This window comes from Arachis ipaensis, chromosome B4 (assembly GCF_059453495.1).
Source record: "Arachis ipaensis isolate K30076 ecotype BB chromosome B4, ASM5945349v1, whole genome shotgun sequence".
In the NCBI taxonomy this organism is placed as follows: domain Eukaryota; kingdom Viridiplantae; phylum Streptophyta; class Magnoliopsida; order Fabales; family Fabaceae; genus Arachis; species Arachis ipaensis.
In genome coordinates, this window is record NC_142439.1 from 66,398,787 (window position 1) to 66,414,599 (window position 15,813).

The following is a 15,813-nucleotide window of genomic DNA, read 5'->3' on the forward strand; positions in this document are numbered from 1 at the left end:
TTAGGTTTGACGGCGGTTTCCAGAAACCGCTGGTATAACCGCCGCTAAATAGGTATTTTGCGGCAATCGTACAGAAAACTGCCACCAAATGCGGGCGACACAATTTTCAGAATATTTACTGACATTTCTAAAACTGCCACTATTCACCTAGGCATTTTCAAGCTGACACATAATTTGCGGCGGTTTTAAAATCGCCGCAAATCTAAACTAACGTTTCGGACACAGTTACCGGCGGTTCCTAACCGCCGCAATATCAAACAGATTTTTAAATTTTGAGACACTTTGCGGCGGTTTAAGACCGCCGCTAAATTATGAAAAATTATAAAAAAAGGAAATTTGGGTTTTCTTAAAAAATCATATAATATTTTTAAATTATTATAGAACTATTTATTTTTTTTTATATTTTTTTATTATTTTAAGAGTTAATATTTTCAACCTTAGAATCTAAACTTGTAGCAAGAAAAAAAAATATCTACAAAACAAAATAATATATTCATGAAAATACGAAGAAAACAAATCTCTTGCAAAGAGTTGCAAAGTCTAATTTAAAAAAATGTTTGCTTCTATCCAAACTATCTCCAATCCTATTCTACTATTTTTCACTCTATCATTCTACAAAACTCATCCCTGTAGTGATGTCTGGTGGTAGCTCCTTACCCTGCCATTGAAATAGAAAAATCAGAGCACTCTCCATCGGCTTCATCTTTTTCTTCCCTGCTGCTGCCTCATCCTCCATCGCCTTCTTCTTCAACTTTTCGCCTTCCAGCTCTTCCTGCAGTTCAATAAGCTTCCTCTGCATCTCCTCTAATTGGACTCCGGTGCCCGGTGTATGTGAATTCGGACCAAAGAGTTGACTAGGAGTCAGTCTGAAACCCACACCACGTACTCTACTTGGTTTCTCTTTTCCGAAAATCTGAGCAATGGAACCATTTTGAGACAATACTCTAGAAGACTCATCCTGTTGCTCAATCTCCTAAAGTCTTTCCTACAGATACAAATTAGCAAATTTAATCATTTTGTTGATGAGTCCATCTCATGTCAAGAACACGCCAAACAGATTGATTAACTGTATCACTTTCATCACAGTAAAAAGACACACAAATATGAATGAAAAAATTGGTATTAAAAGGAAGCTGAATTGGAAATTGTAAAGTTCTTTTAGTCCATTTTGACTTGGGAGAGTAAACCATTCAGTAAAGAAATAAAAAACAAAATAATCGCTGAGGTAAACTATCATCCTATTTGAGATCATAATTTTATCCATCAATCATAATAAGTAGTACTTACACCAATTGCTCTTACTTCATCATTGATATAGGAGCCAACTTTTTTTTGTGCACTTTGATCCATAACTCTCCTCTTCCGACTGTCCTCCCTTGTTATTCCGACTGTAATAACAAAGTTTAAAAGAATACCGTATTCCATACAATCAAGGAAACTTAAGTCATAGAGATAGTCCATAGAGTGAATAAAAAGTTAAAGTACCTCTTCTTTTATCCGCCGTGCGAAGCTTTTTGAACAACCAGTGTGGGTATATAGTTTTGATCGATTAATCGCATTTTTCCTGCACTTCTCCTATTGGTCCATCAGAGACAATGGGAGATTAGAATCTGAGTTAAAAAGACACAATGCAACATAAAGGGTATTGTTGTGTACACCAATAATATACTATATTACCTTCGTCTCATCTTTGGCGCGATAGTCAAGGAACGATCTCCAATGCTCTCGATCAATTTTCAGTGGACGATGCTCAATATTTTGTTCAATCGTGAATATTGGCTTGTAAAAATCATTATACAACCTCAGCCTTGTTTCCTTCCAAGACCTCCCCATACTTTTCAAAATATTTTTCTTGATAGTTCCGTCACCGTCTTCATCAAAGTGGAAAATTTGCTACACAGATAATACAATTTGTCAATTATTATAAGAATAAGCACATTTAATTGAAAGGGGATATGAACTTTTACCTTGACACATTCGTTATAAACCTTGTCTTTAGTGGTAATCTTATGCAAACTTTCCCTACTAATAGAAAATTTTCCATAGTCAGATCCTAGCATATCAAGCACGCCACTCAACAGTCCAGCTTCGTTTCCGATTGCTTGCTTTGGGTTGTTGAACCTAAGCATGATCTTTCTACCATTAGGCCATTCCAGCCTCCCTCACTCTTAGTTTTGCTGGCTTGATTGTGCCGTCGAAATCTATAAGCCAGGTATAATACCTTATTTGTGTATCTATTGTGGACAGCATGCGAGAAAATTAATATATAACAGGGAGTCTAAATCATGTTGAACAAATAAAAATTATTAAATACATTACCGATGATCTCAACAAATGGGTCATCAGCTTCTTGATCAAGAGAATCTACATCATTTGCATTAGCTGCCAAGTTTACGTGGCCTGACTCTGAGTTCTGAACGCTATTTGTGCTTGTCTGTGGAGCAGGCATTGATACATTGCGCGGTAGAAGGAATGGGCGTGAAGTTGCAGGGACACTATCACCACTGTCCGGGAGAGTTTGAGACTCATCGCAGTGGGAAGCCGAAGCCGGAGGCAGAGCCATTTGAGATTGCTGACATCCTGGTCCTAATTTTGGTTTTTTCTTGTATAGACCTTTCCTAGCCATCTTAAAAGATAAACGTCACCTGTTTCCCAGAAAAAACGAAATAGAATCAAGAAGATTCAAAGCATGGTGTATTCTTTCGTAATTTATAATCTTGGAGGTATTCGACGAAGATGGCAAGAAATCAAATTCTTGAGCCCAAACAAGAAAATTGAGAAGCCTACTTAGTATAAATACAAATAAAAAAAAGAAAACTTGACATACTATTTATGTACTCATTCATCAAACTCTTTTTCTTTCTTATATATACCTTCTCTCTCAAACAAAAAAATACGTAATTATGGTGATTTAATGTGTGATTTGATGTAGTTTTGTTAGAAAAAAATCAAATAAATAATTATTAAATAGAAGAGATTAATAATAGATAAAGTTTTGAGAAAAATACTTTTATTATTGATAAATAAATAATACAAAAACTAAAAAAACGTGTGATGATAATAGAGTTAATTGTCAAAACGTTTATTAATGTCACAAAATGATGAATGAATATTTTAAACCAAAAGAAATTTAAGTATGGTAATATTCTAATTAAACACAAAGAAGATTAACTTTTTGAGTACTCTCTATATTAAATTATTTTAGTAAAGATGGTGAAAGAAGAGAAATTAATCTCCACGAGTTAAAGAAACAATTCTAATATTGTTCGACTATTCTTTTCAAGGAGTGTTCAACAAAAAAAAATGAGTACTTATAACATGTAATATTAGTTGAAAAGAAATCTAATGAGTACTTATATATAATGATTATTTCACACAATATCTTTATTTTGTTAGAGTACAATCAACGTGAAATGCAAATCATATGTGCAGACATCCAGTAATTAAATTGTTTAGTAATGTTATTAAATAAGTGGTATGTCTAATTAGTATAATACAGTTACATACAACACGTTGAGGTAAACGAGAACACTATAAAGAAGGATTGTTGCAGATAAACTAAGCATTCAATGAATACAATGCTAGCTAATAATAAAAATTAGATTTCCATGACATTGGATTCCATAGAAAATACTAACTTACATACACAAATGTCAATGTATATATAAGCATTATTGTGCACATACCTTTAGAAGAAATCAAAAGTAGTCCACTATAAAAGTCTGCAAGATATAAAACTATAAGTTTATATGATTAATGAACCACCTACAAAATTTTGAGCGAAGTCTCTAAACAAACATTAAAAACAATTATTATCTTCCATGGTCTAACAAAAAGAAATAAGTAAAAGAAAAAACCACTTGTCCCTACTTCTTCACGTATATAGCATATGCAAAAAAAATAGAAGGGGAAACCCATTCACAGTATTAACTGATAAACAATTAGACAGGTCCAAAACTTGTAATTCAAATAGTTAGCTATTGGAAATCTGAAGATATGATAAAAAAATATGAATTGACAATACATGCCTACAACAACAATATACTCCAATAAATCACATAATTCTATGGACATTGGACAGTAACCAACAAATAATATTATTTGTCTGGCATACCAAGGCCTCCACCTGTTTCACCTGGTTCCCTGTAAATGCACAGCATATTAGATTACTAGAGCATTAAGCCAGCAACAATAAGAAACGAAATAAAATACAACAAGTTTATAAAAATTCATAAGTACTTATTTTATAACAAGGGAAATTCATATTCAAAGTTACTTGCAATTGTGTACAATTCTTTCCTCAGAGATAAAAAAAAGTTTAGGGTGAAAGGAAACTCCTCTATTATTGGCATGTTTCAACAAAAAGTTGACAATAATTAGTGAGTTCTTTTTTTTTTCTTGGGGTAAAATAAATTTGAAATTTGGCATTTGAGAATGGAAATACCAACTTTTCTCCATTATTTACGGTGTTGATTGTTGCTGATCAAACCAACGACAACCATGCGGGCAGAGACAGTGAGGTGACACGCAACTTCAAGAGAGAGAGACTGCAATGCGAGTTGAGCAGTCCTCGTCGGCGAACGCAACGACAAGCCAGAGCGCGAGAGGAGAGTGCTTCTCTTAGTGGGTGGAGGCTTGGTTCAATGTATTTAGAGCTGTGAGGTAGGACTTGGTTAAATATATAAGGATGTTTAAGCATTAAGGATTTAGAAGTTGCGATTGGGGCGCGCATATTGCTTTTATAGCACAAAGGCGGTTCTTTCAAATTTTGATAAACCAAATTTTTAATTTTCTTTAATTCTGAATTAATAATAATAATAATAATAATAATAATAATAATAATAATAATAATAATAATAATAATAATAATAATAATAATAATTATGGATAGCGTACTAAAAAAAATAAGGGGTACCGGTATTGATAATATAGTAATCACAATGGCAATAATAACAAAGGGAACAATAATAAAAGTGAGTATAATAACTTTTATTATAATGAATTATCCTTTTCTAGTATCTCACCCAACCAGACGTCAATTACGGAAAAAATATACTTACCATGATTCATGTATACTTACTTAAATAAATTATTTGAAAATAAATGTGTGCTAAAAAATTAGCCAAAATTCCTAAGACATACCGGGTAAAAAAAACAAAGAATGGGGCTTTAGTGTACCTATTCATAGTTTCTTCTTTAGTATATCTTCCTTGTGAATTGAGTGTACAGTGCAACTAAAATATATATTAAGCAACTAAAGCAATCTATCGTTGTTCTCCCAACATACAGGAATGATGGGAAATACCAGCACGTTATTGGGAGGCCAATATTTAGACCAAGTCCAATGCTAGCCTTCATTTCAATTTCACTTTAAGTCCTACAAAATGCGACCTGGATATCATAAGTTCCTCCCAAGAGGATTTGTGATTCATGCCCTGTGATTCTAAATTTTACTATCCATCATTTATTTTTTAGTATTCACGAGCTCTAACACATATCAAACCAAAAAAGACTGGAATAACAGGTACGAAAAACCACAAGAAATCAAGTCCCAATGTTAAGATAGATCAGAAGTTAAAAGTGTTTTTTAACTGCAACTTTCAAAGGAGAAAATACTGTCACCTAGGTACCTAGAGATGGTTGGGAGAAGGAGAAAAAGGCCTCAAAATACGACAGGTTTCATAGAACAAAATCACAATGTGGAGTCGACTCATACTTCACATAATCCACCCTTCCAAGTTCACACTTCTATGCTGTAGCAATAAGAATCACCTACTTTATAGCCTAAGTAAAAAAAAAACTATTTAAATGTGATAAGACAGATTGAGGAAAACTACTATAAAACGATGTTCATATCATCTGTGTGATTCATTTAGCAAATGGGGCAGGTTGAACAGTCCTAAACTGAAGCACTGTCCTCAAGGATTCAAGTATTGTGTTAAACACGTAGCCAAGTGCCATGCATTCTTCTTCCCAAGAGACATTCCATTATAAGGATATTCATTCTCTTCTAGCATTTTATTGAGGTCATATGACAGCATGCCAACCTTTCGTCCAGCAGAATTAGCCTCATCAGATGTATTGAAGGAGACAACATCATCTTTTTCCATTGAATCTGGAACCACCTCCCCCGGTTCTTCAGATTCTCTTTGACACTTGTCTCGAGACATTCTTGAGAGTTGCGTCATAGCCAAACAAGCCCAGAATAGGAGGAATTAGTGTGTGAACATAATCAAATTACATAAACGTGCTAAAGGTCGAGTCTTTCTTACTTTCCGATAGTCATTCAAGGCCATGTTCTATGAGTTTGAATTCCTCCCATGCTGCAATATCCTATTCAACGACAAGAGAATTTTCATAGCGTGCCTGTATAACATACCAAAATTAATGATAATAAGAAGAAGGAAAACACACAGAGACCAATTACCAAATAAAAAGATATTACTCTTTTTTTTTGGCCCAAAGGATTAAGAAACTGCTTAGTGACAACTACATAGTTTTAGATGCCTTTAAGATACAAGAACAATGTTATACTCCAAGGCTAGATTGAATATGTAATTCTAGGCAGCTATGAAGGTCGAGTCACTGCTTGCTATGTTGAATAAACAAAAGATAAATAACAATAAACTTCAATAACGAAAAAAATGCACAACAATCAATCCACTAAAGCCCCTTAGCAAGGATATGTTGCTTATCTTTCACAATTCTTTATGATTAAAAAAGTCACCGTCAATGAAGAATGGGAAGTTTTCTTGAGCCTGGTCACAGCATGTCAATACAAGCAATTTAAATAGAGTATATTTAAAAACCCCCAGATTTGTAGAAGGTAGAGACAAGCAGGCACTTTAAAGGAGCACAGACCAACCATTTTTGAGTTCCACAAAAGGGTCTCTATTATATGCTATTAAGTTTCTTCTAGCAAACGTAAATAAAGTTTATCTTGCTCTACAAAATACAATTAAATTTTGTACCCTCAATGGTGATTCGGCTTGTTTTAGTATTATCAATATTTGTTGATCCTTTTGCACATAAACATAGATAAATGAATCTAATGTATTAATTTTACAAAACAAATAATAGAGTTTAGCTATCTAGATATAGAACTAATATAAACGTTAGATAAATACAAAAGTAAAACAAGAATATTTACCTCCACCTCGTCAAGTATTTTCTATGAGCACCATGTTTCCGTACTTGTTATAAACTCAAACCTAAATTTAGCCCGATACCTTCGGTCCCATTGAAGTAATTCCTAAGATTTTAACATAACTACCTGAAATGGGTTTCATCCATGAATATGAAAAGGATTTTGATAATTAAATTTGGCAGCAGCAAACAAACCCTCATGATTGAAGCCGGCGCATGACCAATGGCTTGATAGAGGTGACTGTGTCCAGAGAAGGCATCCTGCCATGATTGTATACGAGACTCTTTGAACCACAACTGCCTTGCAAAGGATGTTGCGTGGTCCAACGAAGAGAATGGAGATGCATCTATCATCTTCTCTATGAACCAACGGCTTCTGCAAATGAGAAAGAAGTCTCGGCTCTCCAATTTCCTTGATAGGCCATGGAAATAGAAAGAATGCACAAGGAAAACTTAAAAATGTGATATAAGAAGTCTTGAAGGAGAGGTAAGCATTGTAAAAACCAGTTAAATAAAAGAGCTTTATTTGAGAGGATAAGTTTTAAAAAATCTAGTTTGGAAACTCAATCAATTCAACCTATTATCTAATGATATGACTAAAATACAATCCACTATCTATCATAGGTGAATCATGACAGTAGTATATATCCAGAACTGCCATGAATATGAGCTACATGCATGATGGAGAAATGTATTTTAGGAATCGGTGGCCTCATCACAATCTTCAACCTTTTCATTAGTGGATTCCTCTAAATCTCTGTCTCTTGTCAACCGCAGGCCTTCGACATCAAATTCAGGCAATCTAGTCATACAAGACTGCGGATGAAGGTCGACCTCACAATGTTTATAATCTTCTCCCATGTCAAACAAATCTCTTGGCTTCACATGGACTACTACACTCCATTCATTGTCCACCTCATCCTCTATGTAGAACACAAGACGCGCCTCAGATGCTAGGATGTACGGCTCATCATCTTCTCGACAGTTGCAAAATTGACACAGGTGTGGCCCAAAACGTCTTGCCGTATGCCTCTGCCTGATGTGGTGTCTGCCCAAAGACACTTGAATAATACTACAGTGAATTGACCACTGTAATTTAGCTTGATGATGTCTACTAATCTCCCGTAATACGAGACACCGCCAATAGCAACATTGGCATCCTGTTTACTTGCATAACTTCTAGTATCCGAAGTGACATAAACCCCGCTATTCTGTGTTTTTATCCCTTCCTCCCTAGACATGGTTCTAAATTTAAATCCATTTACATTGTAATCCTGAAAGTGTCTGGCCTGAGCAAGGAGACTGCAGGCGAGCCACTGCAACTCGTTCGAATGATTGGTGCTTCCAAATGGGACCTGGCTTTAAACCATTAGAGGTAGGCAAGCATCAAAGGGTAGTAGGATCCTAAGATATTAAGGATTACCTCATGCTGGAACCAGTTAGGAAATTTTCTGTGCACAACACTATCTATGTGAGACTGAGACCTTGTTTTATTTCACAGTTTTCTCTTTGTGATGGCTCTGTACTCACTATGCATACAAAAAGTTTGTTCAAGTTCAATACTATCTTAAACATATTGGTCACTGTATAATTTTAGAACTCAGTTTTTATACTTACTCCAAGAATTTCTCTACGACAATGCAATTGACCAGTACATGACGATGTGCTTGAAGCTTTTCGGTTGCTGTTAGAGTAAAAAATGAAGCTGCCCTGACCGCCTTTCCAACCTTTGGGAACATGCTGGCAATCTCGCTCGACGGAGCATCGCTCGGCCGGTCATCAATGCGCATCGTTCGGTTGATCTTAGTCTCGACATTATCTAGGTATCTTGAACAGAATGTGAAAATCTCCTTGGATAAGTAGCCCTCTACAATCGATCCTTCCGGTTGTGCCCTGTTACGCACGTGTTGCTTAAGATGACATAGGTACCTTCGAGAACGTAACATATAAATTACTAGATGACAGCTATCCAAATAAAACAGGTCGAGAAAGCTTAAGTAGATCTTTACCTCTCATTTGGGTACATCCACCAGTAATGCACTGGGCCACCGAGACGTACCTCTTCGACCAAATGCACCGTTAGATGAACCATGGGTGTGAAGAAGGAAGGTGGAAATATCATCTCCATGTGGCACAAAGTATGGACTACACGATCCTGAAGGAGAGGAAGTTATTGAGGATCTATGGATTTACTGCATATTAGTCAAAAAAGGCTGATAACTCAGCCAAGACGACAGACACTGGGGTGGGCAATACGTGTTTTGAAGTAATTGGCAATAGATATTCTATTAGAATATGGCAGTCATGACTCTTCAAGTCGAATAACTTGCGCTGTTTTAGATCAACAGAGCGAGAGATATTGCTAGAGTACCCGTCTGGAAAGACCACATTCTTAATGGTCCTAAGGAAGACATTCTTCTGTTGATTCGACATGGTAAAGACTGCAGCGGGATACTTTCCACCTTCAAGTGGCCACATATCATGCCCGATTCCCATCAACTGGAGATCTTTTCGAGCTTTTAGGTGGTCTTTGGATTTACCGCTCTCGTTCAACAGGGTGAAGACAATATTGTCGCATACATTCTTTTCTATGTGCATCACGTCAAGGTTGTGATGTAATTCGTTGTTCTCCCAGTATGGCAGATCAAAGAATACCCTCCTCTTTTTCCAGGGAGAATCGTTTTGCACCATAGTCTACTGTCCGTGCCTTCTTTTACCGCCCACCACTTGCACCTTGCCCTGTGAGACGGGCACACCCTCCAATTGTCTCAAGACATCCCTGCCAGTCAATTTGGTAGGTGGGGATCTATCCTCTACCTTGCCATCAAATCTACCCCGGTCCTGTCTATATCTGTGATCGCCATTCAAGAAGCGATGATGACCCATATAACACCATTTTTGACTGAAGGTGAGTCGCCTAATCTCGGCGTCCAAATTGCACGTGGGGCAAGCTCTCCCGCCGTACGTATTCCAACCAGATAAATTGCCCAAGCCAGGAAAATCGCTGATAGTCCACATCAATGCAGCATGCATCTTGAATATTTTCTTCTCACTAGCGTCATACATATCAACACCAGCCCACACTGCTTCAAGTCATTGATCAGGGGCTGTAGGTAGACATCTATGTCATTGCCAGGCATTTTAGGACCAGGAATAATCATAGAGAGAATAAAGTTGGTTTGTTTCATGCAAATTCATGGGGGTAAGTTGTACAGAATAAGAATCACTGTCCATATTGAGTATTTTAAACTGAGGTTTCCATAAGGATTGAAGCCATCACTGGCCAGGGCCAAGCGAACATTGCGTGGATCGCCAGAAAAGTCAGTATTTCTCCTATCAAATGCTTTCCAACCTCGCCACCCCTGGGATGCCTCAAGGAACCGTCAGAGTTGGTTCTTCTCTTGGGCCAGAACATGTCCACGGATGTCTTACTGCACATGAATAATCGCTGCAACCGTGGAATCAGAGGAAAATAACGAAGAAATTTCGCCGCCTGAGGTTTCCTATTCTTCTTGACAATGGCGTTGATCCTTAATAAAGAATTCTTCCTAGTCTTTTTCTTCCACCTGGATGCTCCACACCATTTGCATCTAGACAGGTCTTGGTCAAAACCCTGGTATAGTATGCAGTCATTTGGACATGCATCTATCTTCTTGTACTCAATACCAAGCTTCCTTATGATCCTCTTGGCATCGTGCAAGGTCTTCGGAATTCGAGCATGCTCAAAGCCATCCCCCAATAGCTCTAGAATCAATCCGAAAGCCTTGTTGCTCACTCTACACATGAACTTTACATCGTGCAAGGTCTTCGGAATTCATGCATGCTCAAAGGCATCCCCCAATAGCTCTAGAATCAATCTGAAAGCCTTGTTGCTCACTCTGCACATGCACTTTATATGGTACAGCCTCACCAAGAAAGAGAGCTTCGAGAATCTTGAGGATCCCGGATATAATCCCTAGTCGCCGTCCTCAAGCAAGTCGTGAAAGGCACGAGCCTCGCGGCTAGGTTCATCAGATAAGTACGGTAACCCCTCCGCAACGTCTCCAACATGCCCATTCATCGAGTTTTCATCATCACTCTGCCGTCCCGGCAAGTTAAATGCGTCGTGGACAATGTCACGCATTTGATCTCCTGAATTTACAGTGGGTTCTAGTTCTTCCCTACCGCTAGATCTCTCATCTATGATCCTCTCACCGTGATGTAACCAAAAGGTATAGTTAGGGGGAAAGGGTTTCATCAGAAGATGATCGTAGCCATTGATGAGCGGATAATTTATACGCTTTTTGGCATTGTTTTTACATAGTTTTTAGTATATTTTTATTAGTTTTTAAATAAAAATCACATTTTTGGACTTTACTATGAGTTTGTGTGTTTTTCTGTGATTTCAGGTAATTTCTGGCTGAAATTGAGGACCTGAGCAAAATTCTGATTCAGAGGCTGAAAAAGGACTGCAGATGCTGTTGGATTCTGACCTCCCTGCACTCAAAGTGGATTTTCTGAAGCTACAGAAACCCAAATGGCGTGCTCTCAATTGCGTTGGAAAGTAGACATCCAAGGATTTCCAGAAATATATAATAGTCTATACTTTGCCAAAGTTTAGATGACGCAAACAGGCATTCAACGCCAGTTCCATGTTACATTCTGGCGTTAAACGCCAGAAACAGGTTACAAGTTGGAGTTAAACGCCCAAAACAGGCTACAACCTGGCGTTTAACTCCAGAAACAGCCTAGGCATGTGTAAAGCTCAAGTCTCAGCCCCAGCACACACCAAGTGGGCCCCGGAAGTGGATTTCTGCACTATCTGTCGTAGTTTACTCATTTTCTGTAAACCTAGGTTACTAGTTTAGTATTTAAACAAATTTTAGAGATTTATTTTGCACCTCATGACATTTTCACGTTTTACATTGTATCTCTACGGCATGAGTCTCTGATGAGATATTTTGGTGGAAAAATGAATTTCTCCCAAAACACACAAATCTAACCGGCAAGTGCACCGGGTCGCATCAAGTAATAATAACTCACGGGAGTGAGGTCGATCCCACAGGGATTGAAGGATTGAGCAATTTTTAGTTTAGTGGTTGATTTAGTCAAGCGAATCAAGATTTGGTTGAGTGATTTGTGATTTGCATAAATTAAATTGCATGGAAAGTAAAGGGAATGGGTAAATTGCATGAAGTTAAAGAGAACATGAAATTAAATTGCTGAATCTTAAAGAACAAGAAATGTAAATGGCTCGAAATGTAAAGGGGATTGGGAGTTGGATTTGCAGAAATTAAACAAAGAAAAGTAACTTGCATCAAACAAAAGAGTAAAAGAGGGTTTGGGTTGAATCGGATCTTGAAGCAGTAAAGTAAATGAACATTAAAAGCAAGAAACAAAATGTAAATTGGGAATTCAGATCTCAGGACCCAGAGACTAGAAAACCAGGTCTAGATCTCACTACCTTCCTTGATCCAACAAGAACAATTGCAAGGGAAAAGTAAATTGCAAAGAAAGTAGATGAAGAGCAATTAACAGAAATTAAATTCAATCAAGTAGTAAATAAAGAGAGAGATCCAAGGATGAGATTGAAACAGAATTTCTTCAATTCTCCAACCCAAGATCCAAGACAATTGTAATTGAAATTGAAAGCAATAAAACTAAGAGGAAGAGAAGTGAATTCTCTTTCCCCAAGACTAAGAAATTAAAGATCACTCAATATCCAAAGCTCTCCGAAAACTATTATGAAAATTCAAAAGGAAAGCTCCAAGCAAAACCGAAAAGAAAAGCTATTCTAAAAAACTAAAAGGGGAGCTCCTCGAAGAACTTGAATTCTATCCTATTTATACACTTTCTTCAAATGATCTTCAAGCCTTGAGTTGGGCCTTTGCTCTTGGTGGAATTGGGTTGAAAGAGGCCTTGGTTGATTGCTCTTGGAGTTTGGAGAAGAACCAAAGTGAACCAAATGAACCGGGTTGGAGTTTTGCAAAAGTTGGACCAAAAGTTGGAGCAAAAGTTAGGGTCTAACTTTTGGTCCAACTTTTCATATCAGCTCCCATATCTTGCTGATACTCACGTTGGTGCAAAAGTTAGGGGTCTAACTTTTGCACCAACGTTAGCCTTCCTTGGTGCACTTGTGGCGCCAACGTTAGCCCAAAAGTTAGGGGCTAACGTTGGCGCAAAATTTTGCTCCTCCCCTTGTAGTTTTCATGTGCCAACGTTAGCCTCAAAGTTAGGGGCTAACGTTGGCGCAAACTTTTGGTGCCCAGGGGTGATTTTCATGTGCCAACGTTAGCCTCAAAGTTAGGGGCTAACGTTGGCGCAAACTTTTGGTTCCCAGGGATTGATTTTCAAGTTCCAGCGTTAGCCCAAAAGTTAGGGGCTAACGTTGGGGCTAACTTTTCACCCAAAAGTTTGTGCAAAAGTTTGAGGCTAACTTTAGGTCCAGCTTTTTGTTTCCTGGTTCAATTTCACTTATTCCATTGTCTTCTCTTTACTCCTAGCTATTCCTTCTTGCTTCAACCTTTCTCCAAGCTTTCTTCACCTATCATTAATCAACCAAACACATCAAAGCTATGCTTAAAATCATGAGATATTCATTCTTTCATAATATGTGACAATTATAGTATAAAACCTCATGAAATAGCATGAATTCATACATGGTTGATTCAATCAAAGGAAGCATGAAAATCTACCCATATTAGCTTACTTGTAGCCAAAGAAAGTGCACAATTCAAGTGAAAACTAAAGAAAAGGGCTAGTGAAACTAGGCTAAGATGACTTGTCATCAGTCTCTAAACTCCATGAATGGGGGTGAGGAGCTCTGTTGTGTCTCGATGAATTAATGCAATTACTTCTGTTTTCTATTCAACACGCTTGTCTCTGTTCTAAGATATTCACTCGAACTTAACCATGATGAATGTGATGATCCGTGACACTCATCACCATTCTCAACCCATGAACGCGTGCCTGACAACTGATGCCAGGGTATTTTGGCCAGTTTCACTGACCTTTTCTTTACTGTTTTAGGGTAGTTTCATGCATTTTCTTAGGAAATAAGCAAGTTTTGGGTAGAATTTCACTTACATCTTGATTCAAGCAAACATTGTGCACTTTACATGATTTCATGAAAATTATGCATGAATTAAATGACAAATTAAATGATGCATGTCTCTTGACTTGGATTAGAACTTTGATGCACTCTACTGCTTAATTTCAGGACAAAGGAAGCAAGGAAGAACCACGTTAACAGCTACGTTAGTCTAACTAACGTGACCACTAACGTGGAAAGGGAGCTAGCTTGCAACGTTAATGAGAAAAGTAATTGCCAATAACGTCCTCGAAGCCATCATAGCCCACGTTAAGAGTCACGTTAACTAAGTTAACGTGAACTCTAACGTGGAAGAAGAAAATGAAGCCAACGTTAGTGACACTCACCTTTGTCACTAACGTTGGACCAAGCTCATATTGGCCACGTTAAGAGCCACGTTAACTCAGTTAACGTGGACTCTAACGTGGGGAAGCAAAAGAATGGCCAACGTTAGTGACACTCACCTTTGTCACTAATGTTGGACTAAGCCACTTTGAGCCACGTTAGTTGCCACGTTAACTTAGTTAACGTGGAAGCTAACGTGGAGGGAGCAAGAATCGCCAACGTTAGTGACACTCACCTTTGTCACTAACGTTGGAATGAGCCACTATGAGCAACGTTAACTCCCACGTTAACTTAGTTAACGTGGAAGCTAACGTGGATGAAAGAATGATGAGCCAACGTTAGTGACACTCACCTTTGTCACTAACGTTGGAGATGGCTATCACCACCACGTTAGAAGCCACGTTAACCTAGTTAACGTGAACTCTTACATGGGAAGTAGGGGCGTTTTGAAACGTTAGTGACAAAGGTAAGTGTCACTAACGTTTTCGAAGATTTGGCAAGCCTACGTTAAAGGTCACGTTAGCCACACTAACGTGAACTCTAACGTAGGGAAGGGAGGATTCTCAATGTTATTGGAAAAGGTAAGTCCCAATAACGTGTGCGAAGGATCAAGAGGCAACGTTAATGGTCACGTTGGTGCCACTAACGTTGAAGTTAACGTGGATCACCCTTGGGTTCGGAACGTTAGTGAAAAAGGTGACTGCCACAAACGTTCTCGAACCCACACTTTCACTTAATGTTAACGCCACTAACGTCCTAAGCTAAAAGTTCCTGCCTACTTCACACTTTCTCTCTGCAAGTAAAGCTAAGCCCACTGAAGAGGATAACTGCTTCAAACTAAAGATCCAAAGGCCCATATCCAAGATTTGAAGAACCAACTAGAAGATCAGAAGAGTAGTATATATAGGGGTAGTTTTGAATCAAAAAGGGGGGTTGGAAATTAGAGAACTACTCTCTGTATTTTACTTTCTCTGCAACTTTTAGTTTAATTCTGAGAATGTACTCTCCATCTATGCTTTTCATTCCCAGAGCTATGAACAACTAAACCCCTTTCATTGGGTTAGGGAGCTCTGTTGTAATTTGATGGATCAATATTAGTTTTCATTATTCTTCTTCTCTCTTTTCTCTTGATTTTACTAGAAAGCTTTCAATCTTCATTCAATTGCGTAGCTATCTTGGAAAAGAAGCTATTCATACTTGGATCTCTTCGGAACTTTGGAAGAGGAATGAAGAGACCATACTAGAAATGCTTT

The 15,813-nt window shown here is 37.8% G+C and overlaps 1 protein-coding gene across 1 annotated transcript; it reads right to left on the bottom strand.

Annotated features, from left to right (window-relative positions):
* On the bottom strand, window positions 1-2,129 carry LOC110270648 (uncharacterized). Its single transcript, XM_088484615.1, has 6 exons — window positions 1,968-2,129; window positions 1,678-1,893; window positions 1,486-1,575; window positions 658-973; window positions 213-304; window positions 1-78 (listed from the first exon to the last, which is right to left on the bottom strand). Exons 1-6 carry the CDS (start codon window positions 2,127-2,129, stop codon window positions 1-3), a joined length of 954 nt encoding a protein of 317 aa, XP_088340741.1.
* Between the last annotated feature and the right edge of the window lie 13,684 nt (window positions 2,130-15,813).

Excerpts from the sequence above, each read along its gene's own strand:
- LOC110270648 (XM_088484615.1), bottom strand. The coding sequence starts at position 2,129 with ATGCTTAGGTTCAACAACCCAAAGCAAGCAATCGGAAACGAAGCTGGA. Across the intron at positions 1,576-1,677 it reads GCGCCAAAGATGAGACGAAG|GAGAAGTGCAGGAAAAATGC; the intron begins GTAATATAGTAT and ends ATGGACCAATAG. Across the intron at positions 79-212 it reads CCGGTAACTGTGTCCGAAAC|TTTTCTGTACGATTGCCGCA; the intron begins GTTAGTTTAGAT and ends ATTTGGTGGCAG.